Source organism: Stigmatopora nigra, chromosome 2 (assembly GCF_051989575.1).
Source record: "Stigmatopora nigra isolate UIUO_SnigA chromosome 2, RoL_Snig_1.1, whole genome shotgun sequence".
In the NCBI taxonomy this organism is placed as follows: Eukaryota; Metazoa; Chordata; class Actinopteri; order Syngnathiformes; family Syngnathidae; genus Stigmatopora; species Stigmatopora nigra.
Genome location: NC_135509.1, coordinates 18,020,882 through 18,048,646, shown reverse-complemented (window position 1 = coordinate 18,048,646; position 27,765 = coordinate 18,020,882). Strand labels below are relative to the sequence as shown.

The window sequence follows — 27,765 nt, the reverse complement described above, 5'->3', positions numbered from 1 at the left end:
TAAGTAGGCGAGGCACCATGCATGTTTTTGGGATTAGGTGGATTTTTTTAAATTTATTCATTAATTTATGTATTTGTTTTATTGATTTAGTTAGACATATTTACTTTGAGTTTTCACGACACAACAATCCTTGAATAGGCCTTCTTTTAGCCACGTTGGAAGTGAAAGTACTTATTTTTTCCACATAAGCAATTCCTATATGCAAAGGAACAACCAGACATGCCTTTTTGGTCTAGTAACTGTCAAGGTCAAAAAGCCATAAAATTGACTTATTGAATTTTACTTCACAATTTAATTTTAGCAGGTTAGCGTGTCGGCCTCACAGATCTGAGATCAAGGGTTCTCCTCGGGCCTGCGCAGGTTTTCTCCAGGTACTCCGGATTCCTCCCACATGCCCAAAATATGCCGCATAAACTGGTTGAACACTCTAAATTGGCCCCAGGTATGAGTGTGATTGTGAATGGCTGTCCGTCTCCTTGAGCCGTGTAATGGACTGGCCATCAATTTAGTGTGCTCAGGCACCCCCCGTGACCCTAGTGAGGATAAGCGGTACAGAAAATGAATGAATTAATTTTAGTAGGTTGCATGACATGATGGTAAATGCATGCATCACGGTGCAAACCATAATTTTCTTAACAAACTGGGCCCAGTGAAGCTCTGCACACGACGTCATGAACATTTTAGTTTTATGTAATTTTTAATATTACATTCTGTAAAATGAAAAGCAGTGGGGAAAAATGCATAAACTCAACATCAAGTTTTTACAGTCTAATTTTAATTAGTGTAATGTAGTTATATTTAAGAATAGTTTTCTTATTCTTTGAGGAAAAAAAGTGAATGAATTTCTATTTGGAATGGCAAAGATGACAGAACTCATATTTCATAATACCAAGAATGGTTTAATGTGTTGCATGTATTGGGATTAAAAAAAAATAAAGTCATGAAATTGATGATAATAATATTCCTAATTATAGTGTATATTTGCATGTGAAATACAAAATTGACTGTGAATATTAATATACCGTATTTTCACGACTATAAGGTGCACCGCATTTTAAGGCGCACCCTCAATGAATGACATTTCTTTCCATATATAAGGCGCACTGTATTATAAGGCGCACTGTCTATTTTGGAGAAAATGTAAGTCGTTTAAGTGCGCCTTATAGTCGTGAAAATACGGTAATTGCTATTGACTTCCAGGTATGAAGCACTCACTACACAGTCACCTCTAGAGCCGGCCATTGTTGACTTTTTGGATTTTTTTGTATAAAATCTTGCAGTGGGGGAAGAGCTATATGATGGAATATTTTGTAAACTAAGATGGCGTCTGCATATTTAACAGTATTGTTTCAGTTCAGGCGTTTGTGTTTTTTTAATATCTGACAGTGGTGGTTTTTCGTTTTTGGTTTTCTGTTTTTTTCATATATAAGCGCACTGGATGATAAGGCGCACTGGATGATAAGGCGCACTGTCTATTTTGGAGAAAATTTACGACTTTTAAGTGCGCCTTATAGTCGTGAAAATACGGTACTTGCTTTTTATTTATTTATCACAACAACTTTTAGAGCTCATATTGATCTTGCAACTCAAATAATTATCCAACAAAATATTTAAATCTTAAATTGAGATGATTTTGCATTGCGATGGTTTTGAAATATAGTGTTTAAATGTGTTTAAATGTAAAAGAAAATTAAAAAACTCATCCATGCACCTCTAATGCTGCGTGCAAAACAAACGACTGTAATTTAAAGTATATGTGAGTATAAATATTGTGTCACCTCTTGACTCCGCCTACAAATGCACACAGATGAGAGCATGGAGGGTGAAGAGGGCTACTCCTCCTCAATGGTCCACTCCTCTTCTTTCCATTCACAGGGAAGACTCTTACAGAAGACAACCTATTTGCTCCTTGAATGGACCAAACACTCCTCCACTCCAAAACGAAGAGCTCAGCCATTTGTCCTCCATTTTTCTTTTCAACTCAGCCTGTATTTAAGTTGATCGACTTCACCGTGAATTTCAGGAACTTCCTTTGCCTCTGTAGTATTTTAAAATATCTGATGAACATCTACTTCTGAGGCGAACTTCTCAACATAAAGCTGGATATTTGGGGGCAAAAGGGCCCTCATTGATTAGCGACCACTAAAAATTAAGGGCAAATAACTACTTTTTTTTCTTATATTAGTTTTCTTTCTTTTTTCTTTTTTTTCTTCTTTTAGTCCTGGACCACAATGGGTTCAGATGTCCGTGACCTGAACTCCCTGCTACCTCCAGTCCCAGCCGGGCCCAATCCAAGCTGCCCTTCTTTACCGGTCAGCACGGCTCCCCAGTGGGCCCCCGTCCTGGACTTTCACAATGCCACCTCCCCTTATTCGTCTCTGGGAGCCCCCCATACATCCCTCGGGGCGCACTCCTTCATCAAACAAGAGCCAAGTTGGGGGAGCGCAAGCGACCCTCACCACCTCGACTCGGATCCTCACTGCGGCCTCAGCGCCTTCACCGTCCATTTCTCCGGGCAGTTCACGGGCACGGGAGCCTGTCGCTACGGAGCTGCATTCGGCGCGCCCCCTCCTGCACCGGCGCCCTCTGGCCAACCCCCTCCAGTCGGTGCCCCCCATCATCACCAACCACCCAGCAGGATGTTCAGCAACCCACCCTACCTGACCAACTGCATGGACACACAACCAGCCGCCCGAAGCCAGACAGGTATAATATGTAGTTCTACATAGTATGGGAATGTGTATTCCCCTAATCCATAAAGAGTATGTAGCCCATTCTCTTAACATCACATCTATTTGATTTGTGAATTATGTCGCCAGGCTGCCTTCAGGGCCTTCAGTCGCTTGTTCCCCTCAATTTTCCAATGTGTCACTTACTTTATTGACCGTGTGAGAAGCAAGATAATAACACTCCATATATCTTAGTTTAGGTCAATTATTTTTCACAGCAATAGCGTTTGTTAAGATTTTAGAAAAGTGTTTAATTTAAGACATAATTTCTGCAACAGTGTTCATATGGCATTGACCTAAAGGCAATGAGCAAAACATTAGCTCAACATTAATCTGCAAAACTACTATACAAATATACTGTATACTATAGGTTAGGCTAAAAAATAATTAAAAACACTCATTTTTTTCAGCACGGGATTAAATTCAGCAACGTGCTTGTTAATGTAGATACATTTTATTGTTTTAGCGCTGCTAATTACGCACATTTTGATATGTTGCTGTACGACTACTATATGAGAAATTAGAATCCTTCATTAGCGGGAAATTTCAAACACTAAAAAAACTGAAATAAGAAAAATTACCATTGTAAAGGCAATAAAATGTGATATATATATATATATATATATATATATATATATATATATATATATATATATATATATATATATATATATATATATATATATATATATATATATATATATATATATATATATATATATATATATATATATATATATCTATATTCTAATAACTGATATTTTTTTAGTATGTTCAAGCAAAAATATTTATGATTCATCATCATTTTTGCCAATCAATTGCAAACGCATATGCATTATTTTCATTTTTTTCTTGAAACAAAAGTCTGAATTGTTACTTAATATATCAAGCACATTCTTTTGAATTTTAATAGTATTATTAACATCTCATGTTTTTTACTTACCATGCACTTAATCAACTAGATTGTATTAATTTAGATTTAGATCTTATAATTAAATTTATCATTTGTATTGGAGGCGATTATACATATACAATCTGGACAATGACATTCATATGATGTCATCCTTGATGCGTTTTCATTATTTTTACAGATTCCTCCATGCATGACAATGGATCTGTTTATTTGTGCTCAGTCGATCAATTAGTAATAACATGCTTATCAAGCAGATAATTTAAGAATAACATTAGAATCAAAGCATCGAGCTGACCTCTAACCTGTTTTATCTCCTCCCTGCTGTGGCTGGACGAGCACCACAAGGAACGTAACATCAGTGAGACTCAGGTTAACACAGCAGAGCTGATAGCCACATAAGGTCACTCAGAGACCAACGCATCACTGTAGCTAATTTAGTATGGAAAACATGTGTGTGTCATGGTTTAATCCTCTTCTTTATATTTCTAACTTATTCACATATTCAACCTGTAAGATACAGAAAAGTCCTGGGGAAAAAGGCACAACACACATAGGATTAAAAGAAGAAATACATTTTTTTAAAGGTCGCCTTTTTTTGTTATCCCCATCCGTACCAATTTTACCAAGCCATGAAATAATTTGTAGTTTTTAGATCGCCAACTGCCGATGTTTGAGTATGCGTACACCGCACAGGTGTGTCTGTATGTGAGTTTGATTTATGGGAATGTCTTCTGCCTTTTAATCTGTCCTTGTCATGAATCACATCAGAGTATGAGACACCAACACTGATCAGTGATTTTCGTGTGGGTGTCCGTTTACTTTATTTTGGATCTTAAAAACCAAAATACATGTACTAATAATAATTCTAAGACACTTAATATTTAATCACGTGCATACTGTACATAAAGGACATACAGAGGAATGTTAGTGTTAATAAATTGATTCATTGGTTATGGGCTAATCACAATACGGGCTGAAAACTGGCCTTAATTGGGGACATTTTTTCATTGAAATTTGTCTAGTGCAAATTTTAATTTCCATTTTATTATGGATGTTTAAGCAGTGAATCTATGTACTTAAATGAAATAAACATTTTCATAATTAGATATGGCATTACGTTGCTCAAACCCACTTTTTGAAAATACTCTAATGCAGTGTTTCCAAATCTTTCTGGAGCTGCGGCACACTTTTTGCATTGAAAAAAAATCTCTTGGCATACCACCAGCTGAAAATCTTCCAATTTAAAATTATGTTGCCTAAATTTATTCACATTATAAAGTTGTTCTCATCAAAGTTTTATTACCAGGAATCAAATAATCCACATTATTTTTTTCATACATTTACAAACTTGATGTCCTCGGACCCTGAACAGGTCTCAGTTGGACTGATGTTAAAATAATTAATGCAACCTTTTCTAACCTTGTTTTAATTTTTGACTTTTTCTCCCAATATTAAGCAAAAAGTAAAAACAATCCCCAAAAGTTGATGACCCTGAAACCAAACAACCAATTTAAGCACCATAAAAACACGAAAATAACTTAAATCTTATACTATTATGACTTATTTTCCTCCTAATATCACTTGAAACACCTAGCATTAAGAAAAGAGCCGTTTTGTGCTCACACAGACTTAACGTCTACAAAAGTTGAAGCCCGGAAAACCAAAGAGCTTCCAGTTTATTTTATATATAAAAATAAGAAAGGAAATGACTTTAATCACATAATATTGTTATTTGAATCTTGTTTTACATAATACAATCTATGATTTCATGTTTAAATTTTAACCTCGTGATAGTTTGATTTTTAAATGCACAAATTCAATATGTTAAGCATTGCAGTAATTGACAATGAAATGACATGTATTTTTTTAATAACACAGTGAAACCTTCTAAATTCTTGCACCCTTACATTTCTTACTTTTTTTACCTTTTGCCATGAAATTTTAGATTGGGATCCACTGTGCTTTCAGGAATAAAATAAGTTTGTATGACTTAAATGTTCATTTAACATACATTTTGGACGCATAGTCTTTTCATGTCTTTGTGTGTTGCAGGTTACAACACAGTTGCGTTTGATGGCACCAGCAATTATGGTCACACTCCAACTCATCCCAGCTCGCAGTTCTCCAATCACTCTTTCAAACATGAAGACACTTTAAGTCATCAGAACGCCATTGGTATGTTGGGTATGATGTGACATCACACAAATGTCAATGTGTTACAACTTTAAGAGATTAAATCAGATTTATCAGATTATTTATTTATAACTCCCGAGCGGGTCCACATCTGTAAAGCGGCTGACCTCACCATGGGACCTTTTACAAGGATAAATCAGACACATTCTAAACCACTAACTTCTTCGACTCCTAATCTTTCATCGACCCACCTGTAACCCATTCTGCTTAAAATATGATATTTGTGATGAATTAAAAAAGAGTGTTATAGTTGCAAAGTATTTGGAGGCATGGTTGTAGCAAAATTTAAAACTAGGGACTAAGAGGAATGCAAGGAAATTACAAAGGTAATTTACTTTTGAAAGGTAGCAGACACGGAATTGTGGATAAAAAATGAAATCACGGATAATTATCTTGAATGGTAAAAATGTAATAAGGGAACATTGAATAATTGCGAGGTACTAATCATCCTTTTAATGGCAGCTTTATGCTGTATCTGTTTGACTTTTCCATTCTCAAATGGAAAGCAAAATATAAATTGGTCAGTCATATTTTTAGAATTACATTGTCTTGTTAGAGCAAGGGCAAATGGCTGGTTAAAATATAAATTAATAAATAAAAATAAAAACAAAATCCATAACTTTGCCGATGAAGGTGTAATTTGGGGTTATTGGATGGGCCTTAGTAATTAAAATTGTTCAACCTTCATACAATGTAAAAAGAAAAAGTGAAAGCGGGAGGGACGGGGGGATTCAGGGTCTTAAATAACATTATCATTATCTCTTTCTGATGTTTTGGTTAAAGGTAGTAAAGTTATGAGGCAAACACAAAAAAATAGTGTGCATGCTAAAATGAGCAGCACAAAAAGTAGTTTTTTTAAATTTATTTAAATATTCAATATGTATGGCCTATTCAAATATTCACTGTCATAGTGACATTGATGAATGGTTACATGTACAAAAAGTTATAGAAAAAAAGGAAAAGTCATACAAAAAAAAAAATACATTTGAATTGAATGCCAACTGAAAAGATGCCTTCTGAAGTATTAGTGGAAATTCGAGTACAAAAAATGTTTGTTATCAGCCATTACTTGGTCATTTCTTGCTTTGTTCTGTGAAACAAAAAAATACTAGTCTTATTATTATTTTTATATTTAATTTATTTATTCAATTTAATTTGAATTTGAATGTATTTTTTTATTTAAATTTAAACTTGAAGGCTTTGCCTACTGACATCGCCAACAATAGAAATTAATTATGTATTCAAGTTAAAGGGGTCTTAAAAAACACACAGTAAGTGTTCTTAGCAACCATAAAATTAATTTAGTGAAATTTAAAAAAATCACAAATACTCTAAAAAGCAGTAATTTCCTTTGGTTAAAAATATTACTGTACACATGACAAATTTCCAGTGAGTTTGACGTGCACATAAAACAGAGAACCAAGCATATTTGTGTGGATTTTTTAATTTAACATTATCAAAGGGAATTAAAAATAAAATCAGTCAACAGTAGATGTTTTTCACTTTTACTAAAATACACTGAAAATGTGTAATCAGGTTTGAACTTTATTGCTTGGCAGTAGCCTTTTGGCTCAAGGATCTGAGGAAACAGTGATGTAGTCCCGATGAGAGAATCGGCCAATGACCTGCTGATTTATGATTTTAATTATGTTAGTTATTGTATAAACAATAGCATGGCACTAGGTTGCTAAAAAAAAGTGTTAAGGTCATATCATGTTGACTCTCAAATAATTAAAATTATTTATGACTTTATATGTGATCATTAGTGTATAACATTTTTACTTAGAGTAAAAACAACTGTGCATAGTTTGGATATCACAAAACATCACATGTATATACAAGCTGTCAAAAAGTGATGAGCGACCTGGTGTCTTGAGTATTTAGTGCGTCTGCCTCATAGTTCTGAGATCGAGGGATCAATCCCAGGTGGTTGCCAACCTCATCCTGTGTAGTTTGCCTTTCTCCCTAGGCTTGCGTGGGTTTTCTCTGGGTACTCTGGTTTCCGCCCGCATCGCAAAAATATGCATGGCCAACTGGTTCATTCATTCATTCATTCATCTACCATACCGTCCATCCTCGAAAGGGTTGCGGGGGTTGCTGGAGCTTAACCCAGCTGTCTTTGGGTGAAAGGCAGACTACACCCTAGACTGGTTGCCAGTCAGTTGTAGAGAGAGAGACAACCAACCATACGCACTCCCAATCATACCACCACCAGCGGGAATTGAGCCCGCGCCTCCCCGTACCGAAATTAGGCAAAATTAACCAAATCAGGGTGTCCCCTCCCTGCCCATAGCCGGCTAGGATTGGCTCCAGCACCCCCGCTACCATTGTGAGGATAAGAGATATGGAAAATGAATGAATTAATTAATTAATAGAAAATTTATGCTATGAATGCTCTGAAAAAACATTCAAAATAGCAATGATTAATAATTCCAATATTTTTGTTTGTTGATTTGTTCAAATAGCAGATCTAATTTTTCATATTCACTATTCACATTTTAGTTTATTAGTGAATGTTGTAACATTAGTGTCATCATTCAATCTGGTAGAAGCGAAAACTTGTTGAAGGTTGGCCTTTATTGCTGTACAGAACCTGGAGATGGTAGTTAGGTTGAAAATTGACAATCGTGTCAAAAATAATTCCTTTGCTTGGCACCCCACTAATATGCTGCGGTTCTTATTATTTTTCTGTCAAGTGCTTATTATATTTCCAAGTTTGGAACGACTTGTTTGCATCTAAAATGGTTGAAAACTTGGTTGATGAATTTTCTTTTCATGTCGATTTCTGAAATTGACCTGAAATTTAAATACCAAAAGCAACCTTGTGAGATTAGGTATATTCTCCAATACTATAACTGGTTATATTTAAATAAATTCTCTCAGATGAGACAGCATTTTCTTAAATTAGATTATATCTCCTGAAATATTATTTCTTATTCTACTTTTTTGCGTCTTGTGACCAGTCAGGGGTGTTACAGTGGTACCTCGAGATACGAGCTTAATTTACTCCAGGACTGAGCTCATATGTCGATTTACTTCTAACTTAAATGAACCGTTCTAACTCTTTAAAAAAACACCAAAAAACAGATATTGGATTAGAAAAACATTTTTATTTGTTCTAATTCGCCATCTATTATCAAAGTAACAAGTAACCAGTGGTTTAATAGTACTAAATGTGTTTAATAACACTAAAATGTGTTTAATAGCACTAAAATGTGTTTAATATTACTAAGATTAGACCGATTTTGTGGATGGCATAGAGAGTGACAGAGAGGGGGGGGGGACTTTTTGCACGGTAACGCGCTCGTAACATAACGTAAACACATTTAAATGAACTTGGATTACGATGCAGACACACTCAAAAATAAGTTTAATGTAACCTTACACTAAACCTAATTCTAATTTTGTTTTAAATTTTGATAACTTCTTTCAAAAATGATGCACACAAATGTCCTCACAATAGGATAATGCACGATCACTTGCCAATGAGAAGTTGTATATTCGCCATTCGCACTGACTAACGGGGAAAAAACCTGAAAAAAATGCAGTGCTCCGCCCAGTGCTCATAGAGACATTACACGAGGGAGTTACAACCAGAATGCTCATAGTATATCAAAAATGTTCTTGTCTCTCAAGATAAATATTTGCCCAAAATTTTACTCATATCTCAAATTGATCGTATGTCGGGGCACCACTGTATAAAAAAAGAAAATTAAAGAATGGTAAAGTATATGCAATTGTCCAGTAGTTACTGTGTGCCCATAGAAACATGTTCAAACTCAGGTATTGAGCAACTGGTTCACCTTTTTAGTTTTTTTAAGTGTATTTAACTTCTTTATCATATGACTAACATGCAATTTATATGATCTTTTTCTGCCTATGTATGGTGAATACATGTGTAGCAGAGCAGCAGTATCCTATGGCCCCTTCTATGTATGGATGTCACAACCCTTCAGACAGCTGTGCAGGAGGCCAGGCTTTGTTGCTGAGGAATCCTTACAACAGGTAACATACTCATAAATAAATATCAACTGTTCCACAAAGATTTCCACAGTCGATGCTGGATTTTGTTCCAAATGATCCAACACAAGTAGCACTTGACTGCGATCAACTTAACGCACTTTTAGTATAGCAGAAAGGTGAAAATGTATCCTTTTCATCGGTTGGAATGAAAAGCTGCACCCAACAGCGGCCTGTAAGGATTCTTGTTTTGTTTTGATTCACGCAGACCCTCCCTCATATTTAGAGGCTGAACTGTAGCGCAAAATCTGTTTTCATGAGAAGCAGCAAATTAAAGAAGGAATGTTTTGCAACTATTGTTTCATACAAGGATGCAGTAACTCAGTGAATAGTGGCAGGATGCAGTTTGAACAGGATGTTCACCTTCAGGACAGGTCTCAGTGCCTTTGCTGCTTTCCTCTTAGTTTTGTTCAATTTCCTTTTCTGACATGACCAATGATATTAAAAGTTGTTTACAGTGTGGATTCAAATCGAGACTCTAAAAGAGATTCCACCATCATTGGTGGGAAATTGAAACTAAATAGAGTTGATAAAATAAGATCTTAATAGTGCATAATATTGTTTTTCTCATTCAATTCTTAATTAAACCGCAGGTATGCTATAATGGAAAATATCCTAATAGTAATCTATTACTTGTTAATCAAGTATTTTCCTTTTTTTACTCGAGGATAGGAATTTAAATCGGATTTTCTACCTATATATATTTTTGTGAGTCATAAAATTATAGCATTTTCATTATACCATGAAGCATGTTCAGGTTTAGAAAATGCCGACATGAATTTTACTTTTCTGCTTGTGTGTACTAAGATATGAAGAGTTTGACGACTCTTGTAATTATGTATTAGTCTTTTAGCTTTGCTTTGTAGCAGGTTTTTAAACAACACTTAGAAATATTATTAAATTCACAGAATCAACCCATTTTATTTAAATATTCTTGTGCATTATTCATGAACGATACAAGAATTAGACATTTTGCCTCATAGTTAGATAAGTGTGTCTATTTATAACACGTTCACTTAACTTCAGTTTGACAAAAACATTTAATATAATCACAATAACTTATTGAACAATTAAACTCGTTCACAAAAATGTTACATTTTAGAAATGTAAAATACACGTGTGCATTTACATTCATCCTCGATCGATCATACATGGGCTATCCCCCCATAAAGAACATACTAACAAAAAGTTTAACTCTTGTAATTATGTATTCTTCTTTTAGGTTCACGTTTGTTCTATGTTGCATGTTTTTAAACAACACTTAGATTATTAAATTCACAGAATCAACCCTTTTTATTTACATATTATTATGCATTATTCAAGAATGAGACATTTTGCCTCATAGTTAGATAAGTGTGTCTTTTTATAACACCTTCGCTTAATGTTAGTTTGACGATCACAATTAATTTAATCACCGTAGGCGAGCCGGTGGGGCTAGTGGCTAGCATGTCGGCCTCAACTCTCTGGGGTCCTTGGTTCAAATCCAGGTCATGTCCGTCTGTGTAGTTTTTGCATTTTCTTCCCCGCAGTGTTAAAATGTCTCAAAATATGTCTTAAAGAACATGGTGGGCTATCCCCAGAAAAAAAGAAGATACTAACAACAAAAAATGCAGCATTAAAAGTTAGATACTTTTTTTTCCGGTTGAATATTATCGCTTCCAAACTAATCATTCCTCACATAGCCAGGATAGTGTTTTCTTTTTATCTAAGAGCAGCAAAGTCTCCATAAAATATCATCATGGTATGTGTGCATCCGTGAGTGCTGTGAGATATGGCTTATGTTTATGACAAAGACAACAAGCAGACCTACAAGTTCACGTTCACCCCCATTTCTCTTTCACAGACACGGCCATGCACGAAATACATGAGTGGAAGTGGTTTTCTAATCTTGTAGCCTGGTACGACTAGGACTGTACGTAATCTGCATGTTGTCAAACTGGCCTGCTCGATCCATGTGAAAGAAAAACATGCAACGTAGTTTAGTATACTGTTCTATTCTATTCTATCTAATGCTCTCTATTGGTATGGGCCCTGAAACTGGGCCTCCTGCAATGGTGAACTTCACTATATGTATAACTTTTTGTGCAGTTTCTATTTAGATACATACATTTTTAGAGACTTTCATTAGGATGGAAGTTAAAGTGAATTTTTCCTTATGAGAATTGGATGTTAGGGTAAAGTGTGAACTTCAGACTGATGGTTTTTTCTACTAAATAAATCAATACGCCTGAGTTATTCAGTGTGCTGCTGCAAAATTGTTCTTCAGGACAACTTTGATCTCTTTAAATTGCTCTGGAATTTTGTATCGTTATGTGTTTATCCATTTTATCATTATATACTAGTAATGACATTGTACATTCACAGTCACATAAAAGCTGTTTTAATAGTTGTCAGGAAGAGCAATTTATCTGTTTATTTACACATTGTGGATCATATAACTAGATAATAAAAATAATTAAAAGGCCTCCATCAGCCAATTAGCCTACAATATTTTTGTGAGTACACGAGATGGAAAATTCTACTTTTTGTAACTATTTTGTTTTGGCATAAACCTTTCATTTAGAATAATTATGTTATCAAAATTACTAACCGCATTAGAAGGGAGCCTATTGATTCTTATTGTTGATGCTATTGACCTTTTCTCTCTAGCGCCACCATCTGAGCTGATTATCCAATTGAAAGTTTGAGCAAACTTAATTAGAAGATTTGTGTATCTTCAACAACTTCCTTTATTTTCAATTTATGGGTGTACAGCTGTGGCCTTTAGATGAATGAATTGTTCACATTTATTTGACCTTGAGACCCTTTCACACACCCTCCTTTTTTCTTATCTGGTCTTTGTAAAAGCAGAGTCTTTTAAAGTCTGTTTTTTTTGGGTGTTCTCTGCATATTTAGATCTTATGAACTTAAGCAAAGGCCCGGTGTCCGAGTTGTGTCGGCCTCTCAGTTCTGGGGTGGAGGGTTTAATCTCAGGTCGGTCTTCATTATATGCAGCATGTTTGCCCCGGGCTTGCATAGACTTTTTCCAGGTTTTCTGTTTTCCTCCCACATCCCCAAAGCATGCAGTGATGGCTGGTTTAACACTCTAAATTGCCCCTAGGTATGACTGAAAGCTCAAATGGTTTCTTGTCTTCTTATGCCCCGCAATTGGCTGTCCACCAGTTCAAGATGTCCCCCGCCTGGTGCCTGTGAGGATAAGTGTGATGGAAAATTATTGAATGAACCTCAGTCAAATTGTCAGAATATGAAACAGATGATTGAAATACAGTGCTTTTGTCAGCATGTCCATCACAATAGTTTCAGCCGCTGTTGATGCTATTGAATGGCAACCTTCTCTCAAGATGAGGTTGGGGTTTTTGTCATTTTTGTCAGGCGGTTGTGGTGCTACTTGTCACCGGCTATAACGCAGATGGTCATAAGTGGACATGGCTGGGTTCAAGGGCACAAATTAATGGGTAGGCCTGTTAGAAACAAGATTCAGCATACCATATTTTCACGACTATAAGGCGCACTTAAAAGTCTTAAATTTTCTCCAAAATAGACAGTAGGCCTTATAATCCAGTGCGCCTTATATATGGAAAAAAACTGAAAACCAAAAACGAAAAACCACCACTGTCGGATATTAAAAAAACACAAACGCCTGAACTGAAACAATACTTTTAAATATGCAGATGCCATCTTAGTTAACAAAATCTTCCATCATATAGCTTCTCCCCCAATGCAAGATTTTATACAAAATAATCCAAAACATCAACAATGGCTGGCTCTAGAGGTGACTGTGTAGTGAGTGCTTCATTCCTGGAAGTCAATAGCAATTACCATATTTTCACGACTATAAGGCGCACTTAAAAGTCTTAAATTTTCTCCAAAATAGACAGTGCGCCTTATAATACAGTGCGCCTTATAATACAGTGCGCCTTATAATACAATGCGCCTTATAATAAAGTGCGCCTTATAATACAGTGCGCCTTATAATACAGTGCGCCTTATAATACAGTGCGGCTTATAACACAGTGCGCCTTATATATGGAAAAAATGTCATTCATTGAGGGTGCGCCTTATAATGCGGTGCGCCTCATAGTCGTGAAAATACGGTAAATTGGTTCCCAAAAAATTGTAAGAGCAGCTCACTTTTTTGACTCCTAGCAGAGAAATCCTAAAATGTTACATGTGTTTGACATCTTTGAATTGCATAGTGCCTTGCTTCGGTCTTGTTTGTATATTGAGAAGCTCGTAGGCCTGTAAGAAGCTCTGATTTCTGTGTAATCAGCATTAGCCCCACCAATCGAGCATAGGGGCTCACTGTGATGTTTCTTGGCTTAGTTCCATCTAAAATTGACGGTGTATGAATGTGGTACTCGCAGATGTGTATGTTGAGGGTCATGTGACACTTGAGTGTTTCTTTTTGCGTAGAACATATCATTACACGAAGTTACAAATGGACATGTAACCACCGCCCTTAGTCCTGTCAATTCACAATCATTTACTCAGCTCATTGGTCTTCTTCTACATTTTGTCTGTCGTTCACAGTGGTGAAAATTTATATCAAATGACCTCACAGTTGGAGTGTGTGGCTTGGAACCCTGTCAATTCACTGGCATCAACCATGAAGAGGTAGGAACTCATCCATCGCTCTCTTTACGAAGCAGCAGACTGGCTTTATGGAAATGGGAAATGAAGTCGGAACGGTCGTTTGTGCAAGTTGCTTTTTTCCATTGTGAAATGCCTATGAGCAACACACGCCAGTGTTGTTATTCACATTTAAATAATCATTGCTTAGCAAATGGAGTGATTCATCTGTCTCGCACATGCGATTTTCACCCAAATTCAGTTGGATTTGAATGGCAGTTTAATTACAGTTTGTGTGTCTTGTTATTGCTAGGCAGCCGATCTAGGATGCTTTTTGGAGGATGCTTTTTGAACACGCTTGTGCATTTACTAGTGAGGCTTAGTAGAACAGAAATTTTTTGTAGTGTACAATCCAGATCCTCATGGCCAAAAGAGGATTTACTAAATATATATTTTATTATTTGTATGTTTTGGCGTCGCCGAACAAAATTGTTACCGAATACGAGTTTTTCTCTCTCGATTTACTCACAAATCCACTAATTGTAATAATTGGCTGATCTTGACCTTTTCATTCCATTATTCAGTTATATGATCTACAATGTGTAAATTAACAGATTGATATATAGGAATTGCGGGGGGCCTGGTGTTGAGTAGTTAGCGCGTCGGCCTCACTGCTCTGGGGTCCTGGGTTAAAATCCAGGTCACGTCCACCTGTGTGGAGTTTGCATGTTCAACCGGGCCTGTTGGGGTTTCCTGCGGGTACTCTGGTTTCCTCCCATATTCCAAAAACATGCTTGGTAGGCTGATTCGACACAATTGTGCTTAGGAATGAGTTTGAGAGTTGTTTGTCTCCCTGTGCCCTGTGATGGCCTGGCCACCGATTCAGGGTGTACCCCACCTCTGGCCTGGAATCAGCTGGGATAAGTTTCAGCAACTACCGCGACCCTAGTGAGAAAATGAGATGAGATTGAACTTGCTGATCTATACAAACATTGATTTAATCTATAAAGATACAAAGTTATCAAGGCTGCCCAGATAATTTCAAGTCACTGTATATATGTGTATGTATATATATATATATATATATATATATATATATATATATATATATATATATATATATATATATATATATATATATATATATATATATATATATATATATATATATATATATATATATATATATATATATATATATATATATATATATATATATATATATATATATATATATATATATATATATATATATATATATATATATATATATATATATATATATATATATATATATATATATATATATATATATATATATATATATATATATATATATATATATATATATATATATATATATATAAAACACACTAAAGTTTTAGAGGTTGCAGGCCCAGCCAAACTGTGAAAAAGTGTGATTTCAAATACATTCCCGATGTTCCACTCCACCAAACACCCAAATACATTTTTAGTTGTTGCCACAGACCGACAAACAGTTTCATTCAAAGAGAGTGGGTATCTTGAATTTTCAGGCCCTCAGAATTCCTTGTAGTACTTTGTTAGTCATCACACTCTTTTTTTTCATAATGCAACGTGTGGAATTCTGCACCAATCTCAGCATACCGGAGCAGCAAAAGCGTGACCTTGTATGATCTACTGTATTTTCGCACAGTCTACTAAATCTAGAGCAGGAGTCTGTGTGCGGGGGAGCTTTTCATCCAAGTTTTATTATTTCATTTTGTTTTTTGCCTTAAAGCCTCCCCACTGGCAAATGAATGAAAAAAAAGCGTTAATTTTCAAGATGGAGGTCATTTTGTAGAATTTCTTAAATCTTAAAAAACTACATTTAGAACTATATGCTTTTAATGGTAAACCAAAACAAAATTAAAAACGTGCAATAAAATGCAGTTCAAAGGTCCACCCACACTGTTCTACTGCAACGTGTCATCATGACCTGCAAATGCTTTTAGAGTCAGCAGGCATCCATCATGGTTACTAAATGAATTTCTGTGTGTGCGTGTGTGGGAAGACGGTGTGTGCAAGTGCATGTGTTTTTGTTTATGTATGTGTGTTAAGCAGGGATCACAGTGAAAGCTTGATTGAAATATGCCTACTATCAAGCTTTTCCTATGTATTGCTTTATCAATATCCGTTCGGAGGGGCATGGGGGAGTTAGTTTAAGGAGGAAGCGATGAGAGGTAGGAGGAGATGGGAGTCGATGGAAAGGAATGAGATGAAAAGGAACTGAATTGGGCTGAGGGAGGAAGAGGAAGCATTGGGGAGTTGAGGACCGTTTTAGTATAGGTCACATGAAAACCAACATTTTTATGAATATTTTAGGGTATGAAACATTAAGTGTACTGGGTTTAGCAAAAATGCGTTTCGATGAGTCTAAAATTGTGGCATATTAAGTCACTGTCTTGTCACAAAGGTTTCTTTTGTGATATGGAAATAAACTGAATTAAATCTACGAACTGCATATCATATTTCAGGGGTTTCTTATTCAATTGTATTTAACATATAGGTATAATACATTTCCACTTTAATATTTAGAATGGAGTGTTTTAAACATCTATTAAAATGCAATTGGTATTTTATTGCATGTGTAAGACATTTGGAACTATTAAGTGCTGTTTTCCTTTTCCCGTATTTCATATAAGATTTATCAAGTAGTAGTATATATGACTAGGAGTAAACACATTCTGACAGAGAAATTAATTAATTTGTTCATTTTTTTAACTTCTTATTCTTACAAGGCTTGCAGGGGTGCTGGAGCCTATCCCAGCCAGGCACCGCCATGGGACACCCTGAATCGGGTGCCAGCCATATATGTATGTATTTAATATTTCTTTCTTTTCAATATTGGGTAGTCTGCTGGCCGAAAATACATTTGCAGATAGCATTTGGTGTCAAAAGTTTGAGAACAACCATCACAACAATTGATATTTGATGAAGTATTAACAAAATGGTTTACAGGGGCTTCTTATGAAATATTTGTAGGAGTTGCAAATGGTTTGAATGCAAGGAATGTACAGAATATGGAATTTACTGGTGCGAGAGCTGAGGCCCGAACGCACGAATAGGCGTCGACGTTACCTCTACCCCCACTTTAATCATTATTTGTTTTTTTTCCTACTCTTCTGCATGCATGATATGACTGATACTGATTTATTAGCAACAGCACAATTTTGTCAAAAGAATTCTTTTTGTTAACTGTGGTGAAATGACAAAAAAATCACACATTTTCATGTATTCTTACTTTCCAATTCTGAGAATGGATCTTAAGAAATAACATTACGAAAATTTGAACTGTTTATGGCTCTGTCTGTCCAAATGTTTCAGACCATTGTGATCTGTTTACAATATTCCGGTAATGGCTCAATTAGGAAGTGTCCTTATTATATCGTTTCTATTCGCTATAATAATATTTGCTATATATTGCTATGTTTTATGTGGTATTTGGGGATTTTGTTGTACCTTTATACTCTGCAAATGAAGGGGATCCAGAAGTTAAATTAAAATGAATCCAAGAATTGCTAGTTTTTGCAAAAAAATTGTGTTTTCTTCTTTTCCATGTAGGGGCCTCCATAGAGGATGAGGCCTACAGGACATATATTACACACTCAAATTGTCTGAGATTCTGGTTCATTTGGTCGAAGTCAGTTTCCTCCAGTAGTGTTTTGTTCTAACTCAAGTCTTTTCTTCTCTTTGTGTGTTGTCAGTCATGGAGGGGGCTACGACAGTGACCCCAGCGCCCCCATGGTGTACAGTTGCAGTACACAGTACCGGATACACACGCATGGTGTGTTCAGGGGAATACAGGTTGGTCTCTGAGTTCATTATACTCATCTCATCTCATTTTCTGAACCGCTTTATCCTCATTAGGGCCGTGGGGGCGGCCTGTCGTTCACTCAGCGGCGGTCCGCGCATTTTCTAGTTACGCCTTCACCAACTCTCAAAAACTATTTTATGGCTATAAAACCTCAACTGCAGCTACAGCTGCGACACATATCAATAATAACCTCATAAAATTGAAATATGATTTAGGAATATAGCCATATTTTACTCACCAAAAATCATTTTTAACTGTACACAATATCCATCCTCCTTTCTTACCTCCTTCTTTTCTATCGCTATTTAAGATAATGATGAAAGTCGTTTTTATTCGATTTAGTGCAGAAAATGTTCGTTCCCGGTTGCAACAGGCTTGCTTGCTTAGAAGTTGTCCGACCTTGCTTAATGATGTCCAGCTTTTTTTTTCTTGAAATGTCTGTCTTGAAAATGGCTTTAAATCAACACAACAATATATTTGCTTGTGCAGCTCGCTCCAGATACGGTTTGGTCGCTCTGGCTAATCCACTAGCCAATGATAGTTGGTGAAAGCGATGACGTATCTCTTCGCCTACGAGAAGGCAATGACGTATCCCTACGCCTGCGACAAGGCATTTTGGTGTTGCCAACTCAAAATCTGATTGCTTAAAGCAAAAGTCTTATCAAAGATTGTTTAATGCAGCAGAGCCTTCAGAACTGATTTTGAAGGCCTTGAGACAGACTTCTGACCCTAGCAACAAATAATGACTGAAATGTAATTGGTTAAATGCTTCAATATAAGAAAACACAGATCTGGAAGCAGTGCAACCAGGGGGAAAAGCAATGAAAGGAAGCTAACAGACAATTTGGAATTATTTAATCAGGATTGATGGACAAAATATAATATATGATTCACATATTCCCTAGGCCAGGAGAGAAGGCCTTGAAAGCCCTGACGGCCCGCCACTGCATTCACTATACAATCCTTCAAATTCACTTCATTCTGTGGGAACATACAATACAGTGTATTTCTAGTGGGAAGTAAAAACACTAAACCTGACGACAAAGTACTCTTGTAAACGTATTCTCGCAAGAATTTAAAAAGAAAATGCACAAGTACTCTGTGATGATTAAGCCAATCAGGTTGGTCAACCGGTAAAGGTTTTGTTCAACCTGGTGATGAACTTTGGGGCTCGCCATGCTTTATGATGTTTTATTACCTTTATGATGCAATATGAATAGTGCCTTCATTTATTTGTCACTCTGTTTATTTACACCTCGAGGATTCTGGCAGTCTTTTCATTTTTATAATCCCCTCTCAAGAGTTCTCAGTGTTTTGGACTACAATTTATTTCTTTGCGTATCAATTGTGGACTGTCTTAAACTAGTTGGAGATCTGCTGACCTCCATTTTTGAAAAACTGGTTAATCTTAATGTAGGCATGAATGACTCCGCATCTGCGGGTCAGCATTGTGTTGCCCTGCACGAAAAGAATCGTCCCTCTGGGATAAAGATTAGTTTTATCATCACCGTGTGTACATTTTAAAGTTCAAAAGGGGTTTCCCCCCAAATGAAAGGTAATATGAATGTTAAGTCTGCAAACCTACCAACTGAATCTCAGCCCTCTCAGCAGACTCCTAATCTAGAACCGGAGCAAATCGTAAGTCGCTATGTTGTTTCTGAATCTTGTGGTATCACCAAGGTAAAATAGCTGTGAGCTTCCACCAATAATCGGTTGTGTGAGTTGCTATTTGAAATACTAACTCACATTCTAGGTCAGATATGGGCAAACTACGGCCCGCGGGCCACATCTGGCCCGCCAGTCCTTTTAATCCGTACCGCAGACCTTGTCCAAATAATGTTTTTTTTTTTAATTTCCCAAGATGGCGCCGTCACGCAGAAGCAAGTGGCAGTAGCTCTGTCCACTCTTATTTGTTTATCGTGTTTTACAGCCCCTCTATCTTTTTTTAAATGACATTTTAAGATTTCTTAATACATTCGTTTTTACTTTACCTTGTACTTTTTTACTGATAAGTGACGAGTATGTTAATACTTAATACTTTAGTCCTTTTTTTCAGTTTATGTTTCATATGTACTGTTAACGGATGCAGTTTTTTTTATATGTATCGTATCTTCTGCTGACCCGACCCATCTGTCAATTCTTTTATGTCAATGTGGCCCCCGGGCTCAAAGGTTTGCCCACCCCTGTTCTAGGTGCAAAAGGTAGCTCACAAGTTATTTCATTACCCCTTTAAAAAATGGTGCAAGGTTATTTTTCTGGCATTGAAGATACTACAAGAATGAGTAACTGATAGACAAGTTGAGCTACAGCAGGGCCTTCTGACAAACTGTTTGCTCCTTAAACTTGATTGAAAACAAGAAACAATGTATTCAGCCGCATCAAAATGTGCATTTCTTGACCCTCTGATAAATTTCACGCTAGTCATAACATGGTTATATATGATAATACAGGCTAGTATGCTGTGTTACCTGAAGATTTTATTTTAACTGAATGAGGCACCACCAGTGGCCGTGTGGTTAGTAAAGTGGAGCCTATTCCATCCAACCCTGAATTGGTGGCCAGCCATTCACAAGGCACAAGAAGACGGACTACCATTAGCCTTTTCAATCAGCCTAGCAAGCGTCTTTTTGGGATGTAGACAGAGTATCGGAGTACCCACAGAAAACCCAGGCAAGTCCGGGGAGTACCTGTAAACTCCACACGGGAAGGTCCCGAGGAATCATACCCTCGATCCCAGAACTGTGAGGCCGACACGCCAACCACTCCCCCTGATTTGTTTTAATGTATTTAATATAAATACAAAATTGATGTCTGATTTGTGTTGATTGGTTTTATATCGTTGCGTTTTTTTTCTGGGACCACTTTAGGTTTTTCTTTCATTAACAATTTTGTCCATATGCATAAATGCATTGTATGTGCACACGGGCGCAAAAATCTGGAGCGTTGCAATGAGCAGGGTTCTAATGGGGCACGAGGGGGCGTATCTAAAAGGCATGACAAATAGCTCCCCATGGACTGCAGTCAAAATCGGGTCAGTTTACAGCTAATTATTATCCAATGGGAAAAAAGTGCAATCTATTATAACAATCCCATGGGGCCAGTGCATGATTCAATTATATTATTCATCTATTAAACTAAATAAATTAAGTAATATAAATTATGTTGTCTGTGCATTACAATGTATACAGGTTTAGGTTATTAAATTGTGTGTGTGTGTGTGTGTGTGTGTGTGTGCGTGTGTGTGTGTGTGTGTGTGTGTGTGTGTGTGTGTGTGTGTGTGTGTGTGTGTGTGTGTGTGTGTGTGTGTGTGTGTGTGTGTGTGTGTGTGTGTGTGTGTGTGTGTGTGTGTGTGTTTGTGCAGGATGTAAGGAGGGTACCCAGCATCGCTCCTGCAATAGTTCGATCAGAGAGCAGCGAGAAACGTCCATTCATGTGTCCTCACCCGGGTTGCAACAAGCGCTACTTTAAGTTGTCTCATCTGCAGATGCATGGCCGAAAACATACAGGTGAAACACAGTTTTATTTATTTTATTTTATTCCTCTTTAAGGCCATTTTATAGCAAGTCCCTCCAAAACAAGTCTCATTATTGAAGTAAAACAACTCATAAGGGAATGCATATGATCGCTATTGTGAACTTATGAAAATTAAGGGGGGAGTTCATGAAAATAGTAGTGTTGATTTTTCTTTGTTTTCATTCGTTTGTTTTTTAATTATTTTAAAATGTTGAAAAGATAATGGCAGCAAAACATTTAGAACAATCTGAAAAGTAGGTTTTATATGCGCAGCCAGATCATTTTTTGGTTTGAAGTCTGATTTTGTTTAATTCTAGACTCCTTTTAAAAACAACATTGTTAAACCATGTCTACATTCAACTCCCTATGTTGCATAGTTAAATTATTATTATGTTAAGAATAATTACATTATTTATTTATTGTCTCTGATTGAAAGTTGAACCCCTCCTTAAAATCAATCTGATGTCTCATTTGATGTTATGTGACATGCTGGTTAAAAACACCACAACAAGAATTTTGGACATTTTTTAAATCAATCCACATTTGTGTCATTTAAATTTTGTGGTTTTATCTTTCTACAATTTTGGTTAGGGTTAGGGTTTGGGTGATAGATTTCTTTTTACAGTTTTGACAACATATAAATTCACATGAAAAATATGCACCAAAAATAATAATACCAAAAGTCCAAAAGTACATTACTATAGAGTCTATAGTAATTACAAATAAACAAATTTGAAGTTTATCCTCTATAGTATAGAGAATAAACTTCAAATTGTGTGTTTATTTGTAATTATGCCCAGATTGGGGTTTAGATATTGTTTTTGACATTATTGTTATTTAGAAAATCATGTTTAATACAGTAGTTGCAGATGGGGAAATGTATGGGGAATCAATACTGTTTCTTTGTCTATGTCCAGGGGAGAAACCTTACCACTGTGATGTTGCAGAATGTGGTCGGGGCTTCTCTCGCTCAGACCAGCTCAAAAGACACCAAAGGAGGCACACAGGTTTGATTTCTGCCTGAATTTGATAGTTCATTTTCCAACTGTTTGCTGCATTCATTTGATCCTATTTGCTTATTTGCATGACTGCCATTTTGAAGTGATATCCATAGATAAGACATGTCCACTGTACCAGGGTGCGGTATATTTAAACACCCTTTTTTTATCGATTGTTGATGGGTCGCATGAAGCTTTTGCTTGTATTTCTTACTTTTGACACTGGATGATGCTGTTCCAACAAATTGTCAGCAAGGGAGGTAATTGGGTGTCCCATTTATGGTTTTAATATCAATGTATTGGGTTTATAGGTTGTTCAAAAACGGGTGACTGTTCAACATGCAAGGGTATTAGTGCAGCTATTTAAAATGATCACTGTACTCAATTTAAACTACAAAAAGTGTTTTAGAACTTCAAATAATTGAGAACAGCTTTGAAGCGTAATACTATATAACTCAATCCTCAACCCTTCAATACCTTATAATGTACAAACATCATCCAGAATCTAAATCTTGACCTTCAACAACAACATTCTTGTGTTCTACCTCATTTTACTTATTGGCTGTAATTGACAGTGATAGACATCCATCATGTGATCCCGGTGGCTGAGTGATTAGGATAGCTCTGGGTTTCTGGGTTCAAATCCAGGTCATGTCCATCAGTATGGAGTTGATATGTTCTCCCCAAGCCTGTGTGGGTTTCCTCCGGGTAATCCAGTTTCTTCCCACATTCCAAAAACATGCATGGTATGCTGATTGGACACTCTAAATTGACCTTAGGTATGAGGGTGAATGGTTGTTAGTTAGTCTCCTTGTGCCCTGTGATCGGCTGGCCTCCGATTCAGGGTGTCACCCGTCTCTGGCCTGGAGTCAGCTTGGATAGCCTCCAGCACCCCCCGCGACCCTAATTAAGATAAAGCCATTCGGAAAATTAGACAATGAATCAATGAATGAAAGAAAGAACAACAAACCTACGTTAAAATAACTAATAAAATGGAGAAAACTGTCTAAATAGATGACAGGTTTTCTAGTAATTATACAAACAACCCCCCCCCCCAAATGTAACAGGGGGTCTGAGAGAAGAAAAACAACAAAACATGAAAGTCACTATTTATTATTAGTTGCAGGCCCAGCGAACATATGAAAAGGTCACTTATAGTGCGGTAAATACGGTAATCAAGATTTCCTCACAATTATGAATACTATTTCTTACAAATACCACTTTTAAACATATCACAGGGTGAATAGTTTAATTGTAAACATCACCGAAGGCTCAGTTAGATGCTATCAAGTATGGATGGGATGATGTTCACCACTTTGTGAACAATTTTTGCGCAAAAAGTCCAACCATTTGTGGACAAAAATTCTCTATGTAAGGCCCAAACGTATTTTGGGCAGCACACAGTGGCAAAAGTGTGGACACCTCCAATCTTGGATAAACTTGAGAAAAAAAACCTGACAAAACTTTGGGGATTGGCTTTCCTGCAAGCCTCAGCTGTACTCTATTTTTTCTGTCTCCCTCTCTGTGTGTATGTGTGACAAATACGTATCTCGTGTGTGTGAACTTCCATTTGTGTGCATGCAAAATGTACATGTGTTTAGGTGTTAAACCCTTCCAATGCGAGACGTGTCAGAGAAAGTTCTCTCGATCTGACCACCTTAAGACACACACCCGGACTCATACAGGTAAAACAAGTGCGTAAACTTTTATTTTTTCTTTTATACCTCCTCAATTTTTACCTTTATATACATTATGAAAGGTTTAATACATATGTTATAAAAACAAATCCCACTAAAATAAGGATAAATAGCAATGATGTTCTCATAATTATTTCATTTTTAAACCGTCTGCTTTTTTCTGTCTTTTTCTCCCACTCATTTCTCAGGCGAAAAGCCGTTTAACTGCCGTTGGCCAAATTGTCAGAAGAAATTTGCCCGTAGTGACGAGTTGGTGAGGCACCATAACATGCATCAGAGGAATCTCACCAAGCTCCAACTGACCATTTGAATCTGTGTTCACTCACTGTCTCAAAACACAGATGTTTCATTCTTTTCTTCTCACAAATACAATTTATTGTCAAATTAATGTGAATTTATGTTGTTGAGATTAAAGTAACATGACTGCTATATTGCGCAAATTAAAATTATATCCAATAAGGACTAACTGTGTGCAATGAACTAGATTCCATCACATTTTTCAGCCATGTACCGGGGGACCCAAAAAGATGATTGATTAAAAAGATATTTATTTCAAATTACAACCACACATTATTCAGTTTATGGAAGACCATTCACCAGAGTTTCAGCTATTTCTGTCCATTTTTAGTCAATTTATGACTTTCCCAAGATGTGTTCCAAATGTCCACCATTCCGTTGGAAGCAAACCTGTATTCGTCTGACAAAGTTGTCAATCACTTTTACACACTCCTCTTTCGGGATTGCTCTTATTTTTGCTGTGATGGCAGTTTTCAGTTCCTCAATTGTTATTGTCATTCGTTAAAAAATGTTTTTTTTTTATCGAATAAAATATGGATACACATCTTTTTGGGTCACCCTGTACTTCCCAAAAATATTACTCATGATTTAATGAGCAAAGAAAAAGTTGCCTTTTAAAGAAACTATTTAAACCTGAAACAAATTTTACTGTCTAATCTAAAGGGTCCAAAACATTTCATGTTACTAAAATAACACTTTTTGCTGAGTAACCAACTAAAATGCTTCAGGATAGAATAGTAGTAGTGTTTCTGAATTAAAAATTGATTTTCTTACCTTGAAAATCAAGGATTTATCAAATAAATTAAAATGGAACCGACTTAATTGAGTTGGACTCAATTTGTAACCATTTAAAATGTTGTGAATAATCATTTCTGCCTTGTTTATTCTACAAATACCTTAACAAGATTTATTCGATGGTGACTAGAAGGTTGCATTTAATCATGTTACCGCTATTCTATCCTTTTAACAACCGTTGTCAAAGTTCAGGATTAGATTACAATAAACACAATTGCCCTACAATTACGTGTAAATGATCCTGTTGTAAATATCTCATGTTATTTATTTTAATTTCATGGATTGATTCACTGGAATTAAAGGGATGGAGGATATATATATATATATATATATATATATATATATATATATATATATATATATATATATATATATATATATATATATATATATATATATATATATATATATATATATATATATATATATATATATATATATATATATATATATATATATATATATATATATATACTCTTACCTTTGTAATACTGTCAAGAATAAAGTCATTAAAGATCATGTTTATAAAATAAATGTGAAATGTAGTTGATGATTTGCATCAGGCAGTGTTAATGTTTTTTTAGTGTTTTTTTTAGGTCCTATAATGTTAACAAAAACGTTCTTTGTGTGTGTGGTCGTGTTTTTAATGTGAAGTTTTTTTCTAAGTATTTTGGGGTAGCAACACAAAGTGTCTGGTGTGTAGGGGTGTAAATAATATGGACTTGGCTTTTTTTTTTTGTCAAACTGCATGTCCTCAGATGTCTGCTAGGTCACACTGGCTCTGTGACCAGGACAAAGTCAAGATGTAAATAATTCTGCTTCGCCATGGGAACTGAACTTTCCATGCGGGAAAACATGTGACTTAATATTTTTTGGGGGGGAGGGGCTCTCTGAATGTATCCTTGAACTATTTTGGTTTCTTCCTTTGACATGTAATAACAATTAAGCTGTATAAAGTAAATGCCAGTGAAATATTACACTCATTTGTGTAAATGTTTTATGTGGGCCTGTATGCACCAAGGCAGTTTGTCTCATATTCTTATTTATTCAGTTTTAAGTCATTCTGTAATAGAGATGAATGAAATCCATGTTGTTAAAACTTGTCTTTATTACCATAGAATAATCCAAACATAGAAACTATTGTACAGCTGTACGTTCTTTTTAACAAAAAAGTACTCTCTTGTCTAAATGACCTTTTGATGGAGAGCCATAAACAATTCATATTTCCAAATATTATTCCTTGAGATCCATACTCAGAATTTAAAAGTGAAAATACATGAAAATGTGTGCATTTATTAATCATTTCACCACTTTGAAAGTAAAAAAAAATTGAATTCTGATGAGAATGTTTTTTTACTGTTGCTAATCAATAAATATCAATGAGAGTATTCATGCACAAGAGTCTAATGAAGAAAAATTATGATTAATAAGGCACTAGAGATAACATGAGGCTCCCATTGGTCCGTTCGGGACTTGTGGTTCCCACATTATTACGTTAGCGAAGAACCATATACACCCATCAAAAGAACCACCTATGGCTCATGAGCCATAGGTTTCCTACCCATGCTAGGGACACTATTGCTGTATCAACCCTACAAAGAACCTCTTTTGTGTACAAGTGTATTACATCATAATCCAGCTGTTTTTATTAAGGTGGCTGTCTAATGTAAGAAAAAAAAATGAATTATATTGTGTATTTCTAAACCACAGCAAACTGCAGTTATGACAAAAAATGTGTATCTACTTTCTTTTTATGCAGCTACTATTGAATTACAATGAACGTAGATATACCTAAAAAAAAAAAATGTGTCCAGCGAGTGTTTCTTTTAAATTTTTTTCCATAAATTATTGTCGGATTCATTATCACACACACACACACACACACACACACACACACACACACACACACACACACACACACACACACACACACACACACACACACACACACACACATGCATAGTGTAGTACTGTACCAACCACTTTTCTCTGTATCTCTTGCCAGATTCTTCGTTGCATTCCTTGACTCCCCATTGGGTGAAAAGGGCTGATAAAAATGAACATGTTTTCTTTCAGTATCTTTCAACTGTCTTTCACTCCCCTCGTGTTCCTTCCTCTCTTCTCCCCTCCCTATTCTTCTTGTACACTTGGACGCATAGTTCTACTTTTCTTCAGGCATAAATTTAGACGCTTGTACTTCACAATA

The 27,765-nt window shown here is 35.9% G+C and overlaps 1 protein-coding gene across 5 annotated transcripts; it reads left to right on the top strand.

Annotated features, from left to right (window-relative positions):
- Positions 1 to 1,881: 1,881 nt before the first annotated feature.
- Positions 1,882 to 25,784, top strand: wt1a (WT1 transcription factor a). 5 transcript variants are annotated; one of them, XM_077710436.1, is made up of 9 exons: positions 1,882 to 2,706; positions 5,695 to 5,817; positions 9,738 to 9,840; positions 14,386 to 14,469; positions 18,150 to 18,249; positions 21,621 to 21,765; positions 22,690 to 22,779; positions 24,372 to 24,455; positions 24,656 to 25,784. In XM_077710436.1, the coding sequence occupies exons 1-9, from the start codon at positions 2,232 to 2,234 to the stop codon at positions 24,775 to 24,777; spliced, it is 1,326 nt and encodes a 441-aa protein (XP_077566562.1). In that variant the 5' UTR covers positions 1,882 to 2,231; the 3' UTR covers positions 24,778 to 25,784. The 5 variants fall into 5 exon arrangements, with proteins under 5 accessions (XP_077566562.1, XP_077566561.1, XP_077566564.1 ...); XM_077710435.1 differs by having other exon boundaries at positions 24,372 to 24,464; XM_077710438.1 differs by lacking the exon at positions 14,386 to 14,469.
- Positions 25,785 to 27,765: the final 1,981 nt, after the last annotated feature.

Excerpts from the sequence above, each read along its gene's own strand:
- wt1a (XM_077710435.1), top strand. The coding sequence starts at position 2,232 with ATGGGTTCAGATGTCCGTGACCTGAACTCCCTGCTACCTCCAGTCCCA. Across the intron at positions 2,707-5,694 it reads AGCCGCCCGAAGCCAGACAG|GTTACAACACAGTTGCGTTT; the intron begins GTATAATATGTA and ends TGTGTGTTGCAG. Across the intron at positions 9,841-14,385 it reads CTGAGGAATCCTTACAACAG|TGGTGAAAATTTATATCAAA; the intron begins GTAACATACTCA and ends TGTCGTTCACAG.